Source organism: Rhinolophus ferrumequinum, chromosome 3 (genome assembly GCF_004115265.2).
Source record: "Rhinolophus ferrumequinum isolate MPI-CBG mRhiFer1 chromosome 3, mRhiFer1_v1.p, whole genome shotgun sequence".
NCBI classification, from domain to species: domain Eukaryota; kingdom Metazoa; phylum Chordata; class Mammalia; order Chiroptera; family Rhinolophidae; genus Rhinolophus; species Rhinolophus ferrumequinum.
In genome coordinates this window covers 14,912,503-14,926,193 of record NC_046286.1, presented here as the reverse complement: position 1 = coordinate 14,926,193, position 13,691 = coordinate 14,912,503, and the positions used below count along the sequence as shown (strand labels likewise).

The window sequence follows — 13,691 nt, the reverse complement described above, 5'->3', positions numbered from 1 at the left end:
TGGATGTTTATTCTTTGAGCTGTATCCATTGCAGATTTCTGTGCAGTTGTGATCGCACATTTCCAGTAGAGCCCACTGCCTGGTGCATTGGCCCTTCCATTTTTGGACAACACTGATTTTTAGAACACTTTTCTCTGGATTAATCTCAAGTATGCCTCCCTGATACCCACTGATTCTCTGGGGGCAGTACCAAACCTGGCCTCTCACTTTCCCATGTCATGTCCGTCTGGAAGACTTATTCCCTCCCTTCTCAGGTTGGGTTAGCCATAGTGAATACTTCCACAAAATCCGGTGCATATCTGTGTCCAAGGACTGCTATACAGTTGTCGTTCACTTGTGGAATAGCCCTTTCTTTATACAAAATTATTATGTGGGTTAATTGTGGATTATTGGAAAAATATACATAAGCAAAAAAGAAAAAGTTGACTACTGTTACTGCATCTTCTGGAGATAAGCACTAAGCTTTGATATATATCCTAATGGTTGCATATATATATATATATATATATACACACACACACATACATATACATATATGTTTGTACTTATATATATTTATATATGTATATATTTATATATTTACATATGTAAATATTTATATATATATATTATTTTTCAAAAAATAAACGATTAGCTAGTGCCTATTGTTTGGTTAAGTCCTGCTTTTGCAGGCCATTTAATACTCTTCTACTGCATCATGATTAATGGCTGTCAGGTATTCTGTAGTGTGTGGGGCGCTGGCGGTGTGACGAGGGGTTTGGGATAAGCTACTTTACTCTGAAGTCGATGGCTGTACCCAGTGGCAAGGTAGACTAAAGACACTTCTTTTGCTGTTCCATGCCAGCCCTTGAGAGAGGCCTGACCAAGGCGCTAAAGAAACTGGATGACTACCTGAACACCCCTCTGCCAGAGGAGATTGACGCCAACTCTACCGGGGAGGACGACAAGGGGTCCCGGCGCAAGTTCCTGGATGGGGATGAGCTGACCCTGGCTGACTGCAACCTGTTGCCCAAGCTCCATGTGGTCAAGGTAAGAGACTTCTACCCACAAGTGCTTGCCAGGGCCAACTCCATCTTAGGCTGGGGTCACCTGTGTGGTTTAACTCAAGGGCAGTGCCACCTGCTGGTCGAGAGCCTATGCCCTGAAGTCACATGAATAGGAACCCAAAGTCAGCCTCCACTGTGTGCTGGCTGTATAGCCTCTCTGAGGTTCAATTTTCACCTGTAAAATAGGCATATATTGCTTATTTCCAGGGTCATTGGGAGAGTAATGTGGCATGAAAGTGCCTGGCATATTATAAGGGCTCAATATATAATAGTTGCTCTTGTCATATCCTATATAGTTAATATATAGTCCTAGCACTCCATAGGTTTTCACTGGTACACCCTCACATCTCTATTAAATGTGCCCTCATAGGCACGTTTTCTCTGGGCACAGACCCACCTTCTCATTCCGTCTAGCAACAACCTAGGGCGGGCAGGCATCAACTTCCTCATCTATCAGTTGACAAGATAGAGGCTGCAAGAAGTGACATCATTTTTATTTACTGTTGTTGCACTTATTGACCTTCAACAGGCACTGTAATCCTTGCCTGTACGAATCTTAGGATCTGCACTTTGGAAAGAAGGGAATTCAGAGGTTATGCAAAACAATCTCTCATTCCCAACAGGGCCACTTTCTGTTTAGGACAGGCTCCCATGCAGCTGTGACTGCACATTTCTGATGATGAAGAGCCTCTGCCTCACAAGTCAGCCCTACCATTTTGGAAGGCTCTGACTATTGAAACAGCATTCCAAATGGCCTCGCTGCTACCGTCTGTTCTCTGGACCATCACGTGACAGGGCTGCTTGTTCTCTTTCATCTCATTGGAAGACAGCAGTTGTGTCCCCCAACGTTCTCTAAACTAACACTTCTTCTTACATCCTTTCCTGACCCTCACCAGCTTAGAGAAAAATACAGTGCGATTGTAGAGTTGCACTGTTCTCTACTTGCACATGTATTTATGTCCTATTGTCTCAGACAATAAGCTCTGAGAAGATAGGACCTGCTATAAGCATGATGGTGGGTATACGGTGGCCCTTTAGTAAAAACTCATTGATTGGTCATTTTATCACCTAGTTCTGTCTTTATGATACCCAGTTTCTTTATACCCTTCACTGACAAGAATCGGTTGCAATCATTTATCAGCTGGATATCCAGCTGTTGTTTTTCTCAGCTGAAGTCTGGGCTAGAAATGCAGGCTTCCTTCCAATCACAGCACACACAAGCTTGAGTTGAAGTCACTTAGCTGGGTGTGCACTGGTGTTCCCATGGGCTCGGTCTTAGCTGGAAACTGGGAGGGAATCATGCATGCCAGTGCTGGTTGCCTGGGCAAATACAACCTATTAACATGAAGACACTTTGGGTTTGGGGCCAAGCCAATGGTCAATTGTAGGTCCAGCCAAGTTACACCTCTTTGAAGTTATTCATCAGTGCATACCCTACTCCACCCCCAAAACATCTTCATTCTCTTTTCCTGAGGAACAATGGGCGCCAGCAGGGAAGATATGATTCCAGTTCAGTCACACTGTGTCAGAGTGATGTAATGGAAAGATACCCATTCTAGAAGTCAGGGGATCCAAGTTTTAGTCCTATACCTGCTACCAATTGGCAGCATGAGCTGAGGCAGATCATTTACTTTCTTTAGTATTCTTTTTTCTCATGCCTCAAAGAAGAGATGTGGATTATATTCCTCCTTGCTTCTTTTTCCTCTCTGCCTTCCCTCCTTCTTTCTTCTCTCTTACTCAAACATGTATGGACTACCCACTCAAGAATCGCTTGTCGAATAAGGTAAACAAATGGATCTCCCAGACCAGGTACTTCATCATCCTACGATTTCTCCAGTTCCTTCCAGCCCTTAAATGACTAAATTACGCCTTTGTCCTTGGATGAAGTTCAGTGAGTTGTTCATTGGGAGAAGCTGGGAAACAGAGGGAGGATGGCCTGTAAGGGGACAAAGGCTGGGCCTCGCCTCCTGTCTCCTTGGATTTCTGCTGATGCAGCTTATCAGATCCCAGAGACCTGGCAAACCTCTGATGTGCAGAAAGAGTGAAGGGGGAGCCAAGTCAGGCCTACAGTTTGGCTTCCAATGCCAAAACTTAATCTGGGCTGTGAGAACTAACTGCTTTCATATGAAAGAGCAAATTCAGCACATGAGCATGGAAGTTCTTGCAAACATCAGAGCTTCCTGTGTGAATCCTCACCTTCTCACTGTTGTGCATGTTCTTTTTTCTCTCTCTCTCTCTCTGTCTCTGTCTCTGTCTCTCTCTGTCTCTCTGTCTCTCTGTCTCTCTGTCTCTCTCTCTCTCTCCCTCCCTCCCTCCCTTCCTTCCTCTTTCCCTCCCTCTCTCTCCCTCTCCCTTTCACTCCCTCTCTCCCTCTCTCTCTCCCTCTCCCTGGCAGTCTTTCAGGTTCATCTTCATCCGCGGAACCTGAGTTGTTTTGGCCCAGGCTCCTCTAACTAAGTGCCTGGTTTGAACTTTCATTGTCTGGCTCCCTTCTATTTCTCATCTCCCCAAGTCAAGCCAACACACGAGAAAACAGCCAGTTTTGCGACTAAGGCGGGTGCACAGATCCAGGCAAGGTGGACAGTACTAGCGTTCTGTAGCATCCAGTGGGATCCTCACCTGGCACAGTGATCTGTTCAGCCCCTGCAGCAAACAGGAAGGGACATAGAAATATAAACACAAATATGTATTCATAAATTGAAGTTCTGCTGTTTTCAAGCTCATATGAGGTCTTTTAAAAACTTGCAAATAAATTCCAGCATGGAGGGACTTGAGGCTGCGGTATCGATCAGTCTGTAATCCACCACTGCTGCATGGATTTGCTCCTTGCCCAAGACAGCCTCTTCTAAAGGCTCCTGGGCAAACCCAAGGGGCCTCATCTTGCAGTGAACATACAGAGACCAAAGAGAACTGGCAGGGGATGTTGGCCCCAGCATATACTCTTGGCGAGTGCTCTGTAAAAGCACTCTGATTCCAGCACCTTTGCTTATTAGTCACCCCTAAGCTGGATAGAACATTGAGGGGGTGCCTTCTTTGGTGACCACACCAAATTTAGTATAAAGAAGTACTAAGTACTAAAGAACTACTAGAAATGCAAAACATATCACGAGGTTCCACCTTCAGGACACAGCTACTCCCCAGGGTGGGGGCGGGGGGAGGTCAAAAGGAAGAGGTTGGAATTATTAAAACTTGGATGGGGGTCCCTGCAGAGCTGAACCTTGGACCTCTGAGGTGGGGCACTACTCAGCTGCTGCTGGAGGCTGAGTTCAGAGGATGGCCCGTGGGACTAGGACCCAACTTCAGCAGTGAGGTCACTGTTGCATGCTGGCGTTTCTGAGCTGGTGTGATGACATTGGATTTGCAAGTGTTGGCAGAACAGCAAACTGGATTCAGCTGCTGCTACTGGAGAAGAAAAGACTGAGAGGAACAGGAAGCCAACAAGAAGGGTCATGTCCCGTCTCCCTCCTCCAGTCTGCAGCATCTCTCTAGCGCCCCCTTTTGGTAGAGCCTGACAGGGAGTTGCTGTGATTTGCAGCCTGAATCGCAGCATCACAAAGAAGCGAATATAGGATAGGTTTGAAGATAAGCAACAATAGCTGATAAACTGGCACAGGAGATTCTAAGTAAAACGCAGAATCTTTATCATTTGCATAGGGCTGAGTGCCACGGTGGAGAGAACTGGGATTAGAAAGCAGGGACAATACTAAATATTAGTGATTACTCAATAATATTGGTTGAATTAATTATTTTCCTGTGTAACATTCTGTAAGCCCCTAAATCTTTTGTGGCTTCAGCTTGTTCATTGCTAAGGATCTTCAGTCTTTAAAATTAAGTGACTGCATTACATTTGATACTAAATGCACTTCATCTGATGTTGGATAACTGAGCATGGTAAAGATTAAATACAATTTGAAACTCTACTTATTTAACCGCTCTTTACTTTTCTCATCTGTAAAATGGGAATATAATATACTCTTCCCTATAGTTATTTAGAGAGTTAAGTAGCTTGCAAAGTGCTTAAAGCAGTGCGTGGAGCAGAGCATGTAGTATATACGTGTTTGTGATTGTGGTTACTCTTCTTATCAAGAGCATTATTGAGATTATCACGAAATGAAGAAGCTGTGGTTCCTGTCCTCATGCTGCCTACAGCTAGGAAAGTGAGAGAGGACACTAAAACAGTAACTGTGATTCAGAATAGAATAGTTCTTAGTGTTGTAAAGAAACTCAAAATTGATGTAGGAGAATGGAGGGGGGAAATGCAACCTCTTTGGAAATGTGACCCTATGTATGAGACTGAGCTTTTCATGCTTTAGGTCGTCATTGCCCTTCACTCAGCACAACTTTCCAGGGAACCCCGTAAAAAGTACTCAGGATTTCCAGACATTGACAGCAGAACAGTAAACCAAAAGCAGGGCCCTTCTGAGAGTGAAGCCCATATGACTGCATAGGTTACATGTCTGTGAATCCCTCCCTGGCTAGTGAGACCTTATGAAAGAGACCACTGTCATGCCAGGTGTCCTGCAGGGTCTCTGGTCCCGCTCCCTGCACAAGAACGCAGGACATGGTGAGGCCAAAAGGGAACACTCACGGAGCCATAGATAGGGGAGTCATACCACTATAGTCTCACTTATGGCTGGGTTAGAGACACAGGAAGCAGGAGCCACACTGTCTGCAACCTGCCGTCTACTTCTCTGCCAACCAACCTCACTTGCTCTGCAATCCACCGTGCTAACTGCAATCCGCGCTTGCTAGCTCAGCCACCATCTTCTTGCTAGCCCCCATTTGCTGCTAGCCTAGCCACAGCAGTTATATTAGTGACCAATGGCTCACTGGTTACAGCTGACGGCCAGCTAGCCACAGCTGATGGCCATCCAATCACAGTTGATGGCCATTTACTACCTGAGCCAGCACCTTTCCACGTGAGGCCGAGAGCCTGGAAACTGCACTCCTGGCTCTGTCCCTACAGTTCACTAATTTATTATTCCAAGTTAAGTCCTGTTATTACCTCCATTTTAGAGATCAAGAAATCGAGGCTCAGAGGAGTTAAATAACTAATCCGAGGTCATACAGCTGCTAAGTAGTGGAGTCAGAATTGTAGATCCAGTCAGTTGGGATCAGAGTTCATCTTTTTAACCACTATGCTGCTCTTTCTCTCAACACAAACACCACTTCCCCAGAATGCCCAAGTCCACAGCCCCCCAGTGTGGCGATCTAGGGAGAGAACAGAAAGCACTATTTGTTCACTTCCACTTCATACCCGGAACCTAGATATACATTTCAACATCTAACTAAGTTTTTATGTTTTTATTCCTTCCTATAAATAAAGATGCTTATGTAACACAAAGTGAATAAGGGAAAATAGAAAAAAATTGTCTATAATTTATCACTTAGAAATAACCACTGGTAATATATTGGTATAGTCGTATATACTTGTAGCCATCATACATCTTTCTCCAAATGTGTGATATTGCACTTTAAACTTAGCGATCTGTCTTGAAGAGTCTTTCAGATCACTGGGATTTCCTCTGCAGCGTCATTTTTAATGGCTTACCAGAACACCATTGTATTTATATATGATGATATAGTTATCCATTCATGTATTGCTGGACATTTGTGTTATGTACCCCTTTTTGCTGTTTTAAATAGTCCTCCGATCATATACATGTAGCTAAATCTTTGCGTACATCCATGATAATTTCCTAAGGAAAACTCCCTAGAAATAGGCTCACTAGGTCCAAGGGCAAATTATATTTACTGAAGGAATACAAAATAAAATAATACAACACAAAATAAAAATAAAGCAGCACAGCCGCCTTCTCTGGCACACACTCTGCTTGCTGCTGGACCATTGTGATGCGTGGAAGTTTTTCCTGCGGTGCAGACACACGGGGTCACACCACTAACATCTTCTCAGTGATCTGTTTCATGCCTTTCACGCCATCTCTGTCCTACCATCTCTGTTACAGATTGTGGCCAAGAAATACCGCAACTACGATATCCCAGTTGAGATGTCGGGCCTGAGGCGGTACCTCAGGAACGCCTACGCCAGAGACGAGTTCACCAACACCTGTGCAGCCGACTCGGAGATTGAGCTGGCCTACGCAGACGTCGCCAAGCGCCTCAGCCGATCCTGAGCACGGGCCACCTTGCCCCATCGCTGCAGCAGAAGGACTCAGCGTCTCCCAAAGGACTCCAGCTTCCCAGACTCCCCTTCCGCATTGCCTCCGGGAAACTTTTTTTTTTTTTTTTTTTTTAAATCAGGTCGCATCTTGCTGGTATCATCAGAACTTCAGCCTGCTGTCTTTTGTGAAGGTCAGCGCCAACCCCCTCTGATCACACAGGAATCTGCAAGCAGAAATGCTAGAAACAGTCAAGCGCTCAGCCTTTGAGCCTTGTCTGGGTTCAGTGGATGTGGGGTCAGTGTTGGAGAACCCACGTGTGGGACTGTCACTGGCCCCTTCTGCCAATCTCAAAATATCTCTTAGATGCATTGGAAACATGCAATACATCTTCCACCCTCCTCTTCCACTCTCCTCCTTGTCAGTAACTCCAAGGCCAAGGACAAATGCCATCTTAGTTTTTATTAGAAAGAAATCACTGATCTTTGGGGAGACAGAGAGTGAATGGAGAAGGACAGAGCGGGCTTGGATTTTGGCATCTGGCAGACACACCGTGAGTCACTCAGTACTTTGACAGTCCTGTCACATTGGGCACTGAAGGCCAGATTGGAAAACCACTTTAGACACAGTCTCAGTTTGCTTCAGTGCTGTGAATGTCGTGACGCTATTGTGCAGTTGACAGGTGCTGACCTTCATTTCTGTGTTGTCCGGGCCTTGCCAGGAAAGGAAATTGGCATGCAATTTCAAACAGGGGTGACTGGGAGAGGGTGGGGGAAGGGAGCAGTGTCGATGCCAAAAGGCCCACAGGGGTCTACCAGCCATGGGGTTTGCTTGCTTAAGGGTAGTTGTTTTGTTGGAGATTATATACCTGGGTCTGACTATGTGTATCCACGAGTGAATTTTGGTCTGTGAGAAAGCAGGTGGGCGTGGGAGATGGAGGGATGGGCGAAGATGAAGTTCTTTACGATGCTCGATGTTCCCTGGGAATTTTTTAGACAGGTCTTCTCTCTCATGATCTAACTAAGTCTTGAACTGGTGATGTCACATAACTACCAACCCGTGAGCAAACACCCAAGAATTGGCCAAAAATGACTTTCCAGTCTCTTCAAGTTGTTCCTGGATGCAGGTCTGCTAGTTGGGTGCTCTCAGGCAGCTGCTTCAGGCTGATTCAGCTGCAGCCTCTCTGATGGATGAGAGATAGAGTTCGGAGAGGGCATGATCACGGAACCTTAGAAAGAAAGTCCATGAGCCTTTCAGACTGGGAAACCATGTGGTTTGAACTTGAAGAAAAATATATGCCCATTTGGGTTAATGTTCCTACCCTATGAATCAACTACCAGATGAAAAACAGGAATCTTTTTTTTTTTTTTAGCTAATTTTGTGCTCCTTAGTCTCCTTGAGTGTTACCTACCTGCTTGAGCGTGGGGACCTGTGCAGAGGAAACTAAGAGAAATGAACTAACCATCAGCTCCCTCCCCCAGTGCACGCCTTATGAGGAAACGCACCCGTCATAGACCTCACCTTCAACCATCCTCCCTTCCATGTTGCCTGCTGGTGAAGGGTGAGCTTCCAAGTGCTGGAAAGCACCAGGACTTGGCTTTTGCTCAGGGAGGGCAGGGAGGGCATGGGGCCTTTCCATAGAAACATCAACACATTCTAACACAAGCAATCCCCGGACCTACCTGCCTCCAGGGATCTCTGGAGAATAACAAAAGTGATCCATTGATCAGAGCAGAGGGGAGGAAGCAGGGGGTCTCCTTTAGCCCACTGAGGAATAGGAAATTTCTCAGTAGGACATTTTATAAGCTCGAGAGCTCTTTTTTTGTTGTTGATTTTTCCCCCCAGCTGAATGAGTTGATTTATTTCCACCTCTAAAGGAGCCTTTCCAGAGCTCCCTGGAAACTTTGTTTAAAAAGACCTGGTGAGGAAATAGTCCTTTTTACTGCAGGGAAAAGCCCCAAACTGGCCTCCTGGGGTATGAAAGCTTGAATGATCCCAAAGGCCTTTTAATTATGGTGAAATCCTGTTGCCCTGCGAAATCCTTCCCTGACCTTCACAGCACAGGCACGATGACCTAAGAGGCAATTTACTTTCCTGAGACCCATGGCGGCACTGTTCTTGAAGCACATCCATGTAACACAGCCAGCACAACAGAGAAACAGAAGGACGCCCAGGTGGACTAGCTCCCCCAGAGGAGCTGGCAAATACTAAGGACCCTGATTTGATACTCAGAATTCAACAGGAGGCGAGTCTTTAAAAGCAGTCTTTAAAAACAAACAAGCCAAACCAAATCAATATTGTAGTTTCTAGATGTTCCTTCTGTGGTTGACTTAGTTTTACATAAATAACAATATTAACGGGCACTGAGTTGGGGGGGGCAGTTATATGATCACTTGTAACCATTTAAAAGGGGGGGAGGAGTTAGAGCAAGAAGACACTTCTGAATACTAATTCAGGAATATCTTTTTATTTCAATAGCAGCTTATCATTATCATATAATACAACTATTGACATAGAGCTTTAATGTCTTATGACCAGATTAATCAGAGTATTTTAAAATAATATTCCCTTCAGATTATTTTTTTCCCAAAGAGATGTTTTGTCCAGATCCTTCAGCCTCCTGGGGTTTTGGCCATATCCTTGTCATACACACAGGATATCATCTCCCAGCCACAGTGTGGTAAGGTTCTTAGGTGTCCCCAGAACCAATCTCAGGGAGTATCTAAGGTGTGCAGTTTGACCCCACACTAGAGTTTTAAGACCGGATGTAACTCTTGTGATGGGTCTTGAATGAATATTGATCCCTCAGAAAGCATTTCAGTGGCTCAGAAAGGAGACTAACTTGGATTGAGATCCTATTTTATTTTGGATTTATTTCTCTCCTTGACTTTCACATCACAATTTTTTTTTTTTTTTTTTTTTTTTTGGTGAGGTAGCATAATGGGAGGCAGAAGTAGAAAAAAGGGTCAAACTCAATGACTGAGCTGAATTAACCCATCTACTCAGTACTGCCTACCTCTCAGGTTGGCCCCGAAGATATTGGATAAGATTTTAATAACTAGAAAAGATGAGCTGGGAAAGTAAAATCTCGATTGATCCAGGGTGTAATCCCTTCTGTTGTGTGCTTTCATCTCCTGACAAAGGAAATCAAATGCTTGACAATTCAGAATCACAGGCGTGAGTATGAAGATCTTGTTTTAAACAAGGGATACAGCTACCTGGCACCAAACTCATAAGTTGAAAAGTGAAAAACACACTCAGTTTCTTTGGCTACAGGATCTCACACACGTTTCAGTTTCCCAGGGAATCGCACTGTCCTTAGTGTTCACTTCTGCTGGTGGGGCCAGTGAGGATCTTGACCTTTTCATTAGAAAAAGGCCACATTTTCTAGCATTTGTCAAATGGAGCAACAGAAGCTCTTCACAGGCCCTGGGCCCATTGGCCACTGTGCAGACAGGCAACACCAAGACCCTAAAGATGTAAGAGTCAGCACAGTCCAGACAAATAGAATTAAAGGGGAGGCGGAGTCAGGAAGGTGTAGGCCTATCTAGTAAATTTTTTCATCACGAGAAACCAGTGAGAGTCTGTGTCTAAAACTAAATTGGTCCAGAGGCAACAGATTGATATCCAGTAGGTACTTGTGTGTCTCAGCCTTATGCCCACTGGCCTGGAGCCATTTCTATAGCAGAGTGATCAAGATGGTGGTGCCTCTCTCCTGGGAAAGATGAAGCTTAGGGTTAAAATTAAGGCAGTGATTCCGGAGGGATCATATTTTATTTTTATATATGTTGTTCAAAAACTCTGAAGCATTAGAGGAAGAAATGTATGTGTAAAGCATCTGGTTCTGATGTCAGGAGAATTGACCTGGTCAGATCGCTGGCTTGGGGCCTCTTTGCACACGAGGCCTACTGTCGCCTCTTCATCGCTCTCTAGCCTTCAAACCAGATAACACGTGCCCTCCTCACAAATGCACATTCCTCTCCCTTGGTCCATAGTCTTCTCCCAGCTTAGTTTCAGGATACTTTCACTTCATATTTGGGTATGATCCAAAATGTGCATAATTGTATTTAAGATTACTTAAGGAAATTCGATTCAATGTTCCCCTCCCCACCCAAACATAAAATAAAAGCTTGCCTTATTGTAGGGTTTGTGCTAATGTGTTGCTATAAAAGCAATCTGTTTTATTTCAAAACATAGTTTTAAAGATCCAATTATCTAAGGTATTTTATGTATAGGTAGAGATGTCACTATATTGACTATATATATATTTAAAATACAAAATATCCAGCTGATGTTTGAACTTGTCTTACTTTCCTGACCACCCGGTTGTCCCATTTAATAAGCTGGGGAGTTAACTAATTTAGCAAAAGATGCCTAGCTTTTATACAAGAACAAACATTTCATTATACAAAGACACTCCAAATGATGGTTACTTGATTTTCTTAAGACCTTTAACTGTGGTGATAAAATAACAGGACTGGCTTTCAAGCCTTAATAAATGTAAAATGCCTTTTAATGAAGATATTGCTGAGTGTTTTCCTCATGAATCTCAACCAGTTATAAATTTGTTTCCCAGTCTTGATTGGTATTGACTGATTCAAATAAAGTTGGTTTATTTTCAAATATTATAAAAGCCATCAACAGACTTCTTATTTGAGGTGGGGATTTCCTACGCTGTTTTAAAGGACGATATGAAATACCTCTTTTTTCCAAAGAAAGGTTATCGTATTTCCCATTATAAAAGAAAATACAAACTTCCAATTCTAAAATAAGTTTTTAAAAAGAAAATGTGTTAATTCTCCTTAAAATTAAAAGCCAATAAAAAGAAAAGGTGGAAGAAGACAAGGAGAAGCAAAAGGTGGGTGACCCAGCCATCCAAAAATTGATTTTTACTTTAACAAGATTTTTACTTTAACTAGAACAAAATTCTATGATAGTACATGAGCTAGGTTAATATATATATATATATATATATATATATATATATATATATATATATATATATTCCTTGATGTTTCTTATTTCAATTTCCTATCTGTACTGTAGCACCTGGGGGCAGGCCAACAGTGACAGTCCAGGTGTGACTGAAGGAATGCCTTAAAACACTTCTCTACCTGCAACCAAAGCTTGGCCCTCAGTGGCCAAGCCTTCTCAACTTTCCTAGCCCGAGATTTCCACCCTTAGCACCACATCCCTGACTCTGGATTAAGGTCCTCAGAGTCCTCAGTAAGTTTACCTGAAGGCAACACCTGATAAGGACCTCTGTGAGCATTCACATTGCTAAAATGTGCAAAGGTGCCGGCAGTCCCCTGTATCCTCTGTGCTCCGTCACAACCTAGCTTCTCATGACCTCGGAAGGCAGGAAACACCTGACCTAGGGACCAAGTCCTGGTAAAAGAGGCAGCCTCGGAGCAGGTGTGGCCGGTGCTGTTGGTGGTCATCTCTCCATCCTGACCCCTCACTGTCTTCCTCTGGCAGAGCTCTGATTAGGTCAGGAACCTCCCTTCCACTCCTCCTCCCTTCCCTCCAACCCCTCTCTTCCTTCTCTCAAGCGACTCAGGTGACAGTGATGCCAAGCCCAGTTCCAGGGGTGAATCATGACGGCTCTGAGCCCATCTTCCTGGCTGTGGTTGATTTCAGAGTGGGCTCTGGACCAGGTTCCACCCAGTATTGTGAGGGGATATGTGTTCAGGAACTTCTGAGAAAGAGCTCCTTGTTCTTACAAAAGTGACTCCTTACGTCACCACCTTTGGTGCTGCCTCTAGATGCAGGTGTGAGGCATAGATCTGCTGCCACCCTTTAGAGGCCATGATGGGCAAGGCTCTTGCTGCAAAATGCAGCCAGAATGGAGAGATTTGGGTCATTGATGGGACCATTGAACTGCTGAATTGGCAAACTCTGAAACTGGTTTAAACTCTGTATTTCCAGTTCTGTAACATATCTCACATCGTTTGAGGGTAGCGTTGTCTGTTTGCTGATTATTATGAATGGCCAAAGGCATCCTTTGTGGCACATTTTTGTTACTGTTGTTAATATTCCATTAGATCATCACATAGCTCTCCCGGGATGTGTTCGATGTTTCCATTGTCTGAATGAAGATGGTGGGCTCTACAGGCCGACCCAGGGCTGGAAGCATGGGAGACTTCATCTCCCTGCATCTGTGCTGTGGTGACACCTAGGGGCATGTGCGTGGCAATGACTGTGCCTTGCATTGAGAACTGAGTCCTGTTCCAGAGAAGCTTCCAAAAAGCGAACTTAGAAATGAGACTATGGCAAATGTGCCGTGAACTGTGTTTCCTTTATTTTATGTCTAGCAGCTAACATCCCCAGAATCCCCTCGGAAAGGCATAGGGAACCAGGCATAGGGAAAGGTAGGAAGCGAAGGATTGAAAATAAAGACATTAGAATTCTAATCGTAGGCCCATCACTAAGTTACTATGTGACCTTGAGCAAGGCCTCCATTTCCCCAAGGGGGTTATTAAGGTCCTTGCCTCTGAGATGGTGAGATCCCTGGTGAAGAGTACTT

The 13,691-nt window shown here is 44.3% G+C and overlaps 1 protein-coding gene across 4 annotated transcripts in view; it reads left to right on the top strand.

Annotated features, from left to right (window-relative positions):
- The window catches only part of CLIC5 (chloride intracellular channel 5), a 170,129-nt gene that overhangs the window by 145,546 nt on the left and 10,892 nt on the right, over nt 1-13,691 (top strand). The window contains exons 5-7 of one of the 4 annotated variants that reach the window (XR_004422633.1): nt 845-1,029; nt 7,013-7,358; nt 8,538-12,142. Coding sequence is in view for 3 of the 4 variants with exons in the window: in XM_033102408.1 (XP_032958299.1) it covers nt 845-1,029; nt 7,013-7,180 (353 nt within the window). In the remaining variant the exon portion in view is untranslated. Of the gene's footprint in view, nt 1-844; nt 1,030-7,012; nt 12,145-13,691 lie in introns of those variants that run through there. The other 3 variants (XM_033102408.1, XM_033102410.1, XM_033102409.1) reach the window with 3 other exon arrangements.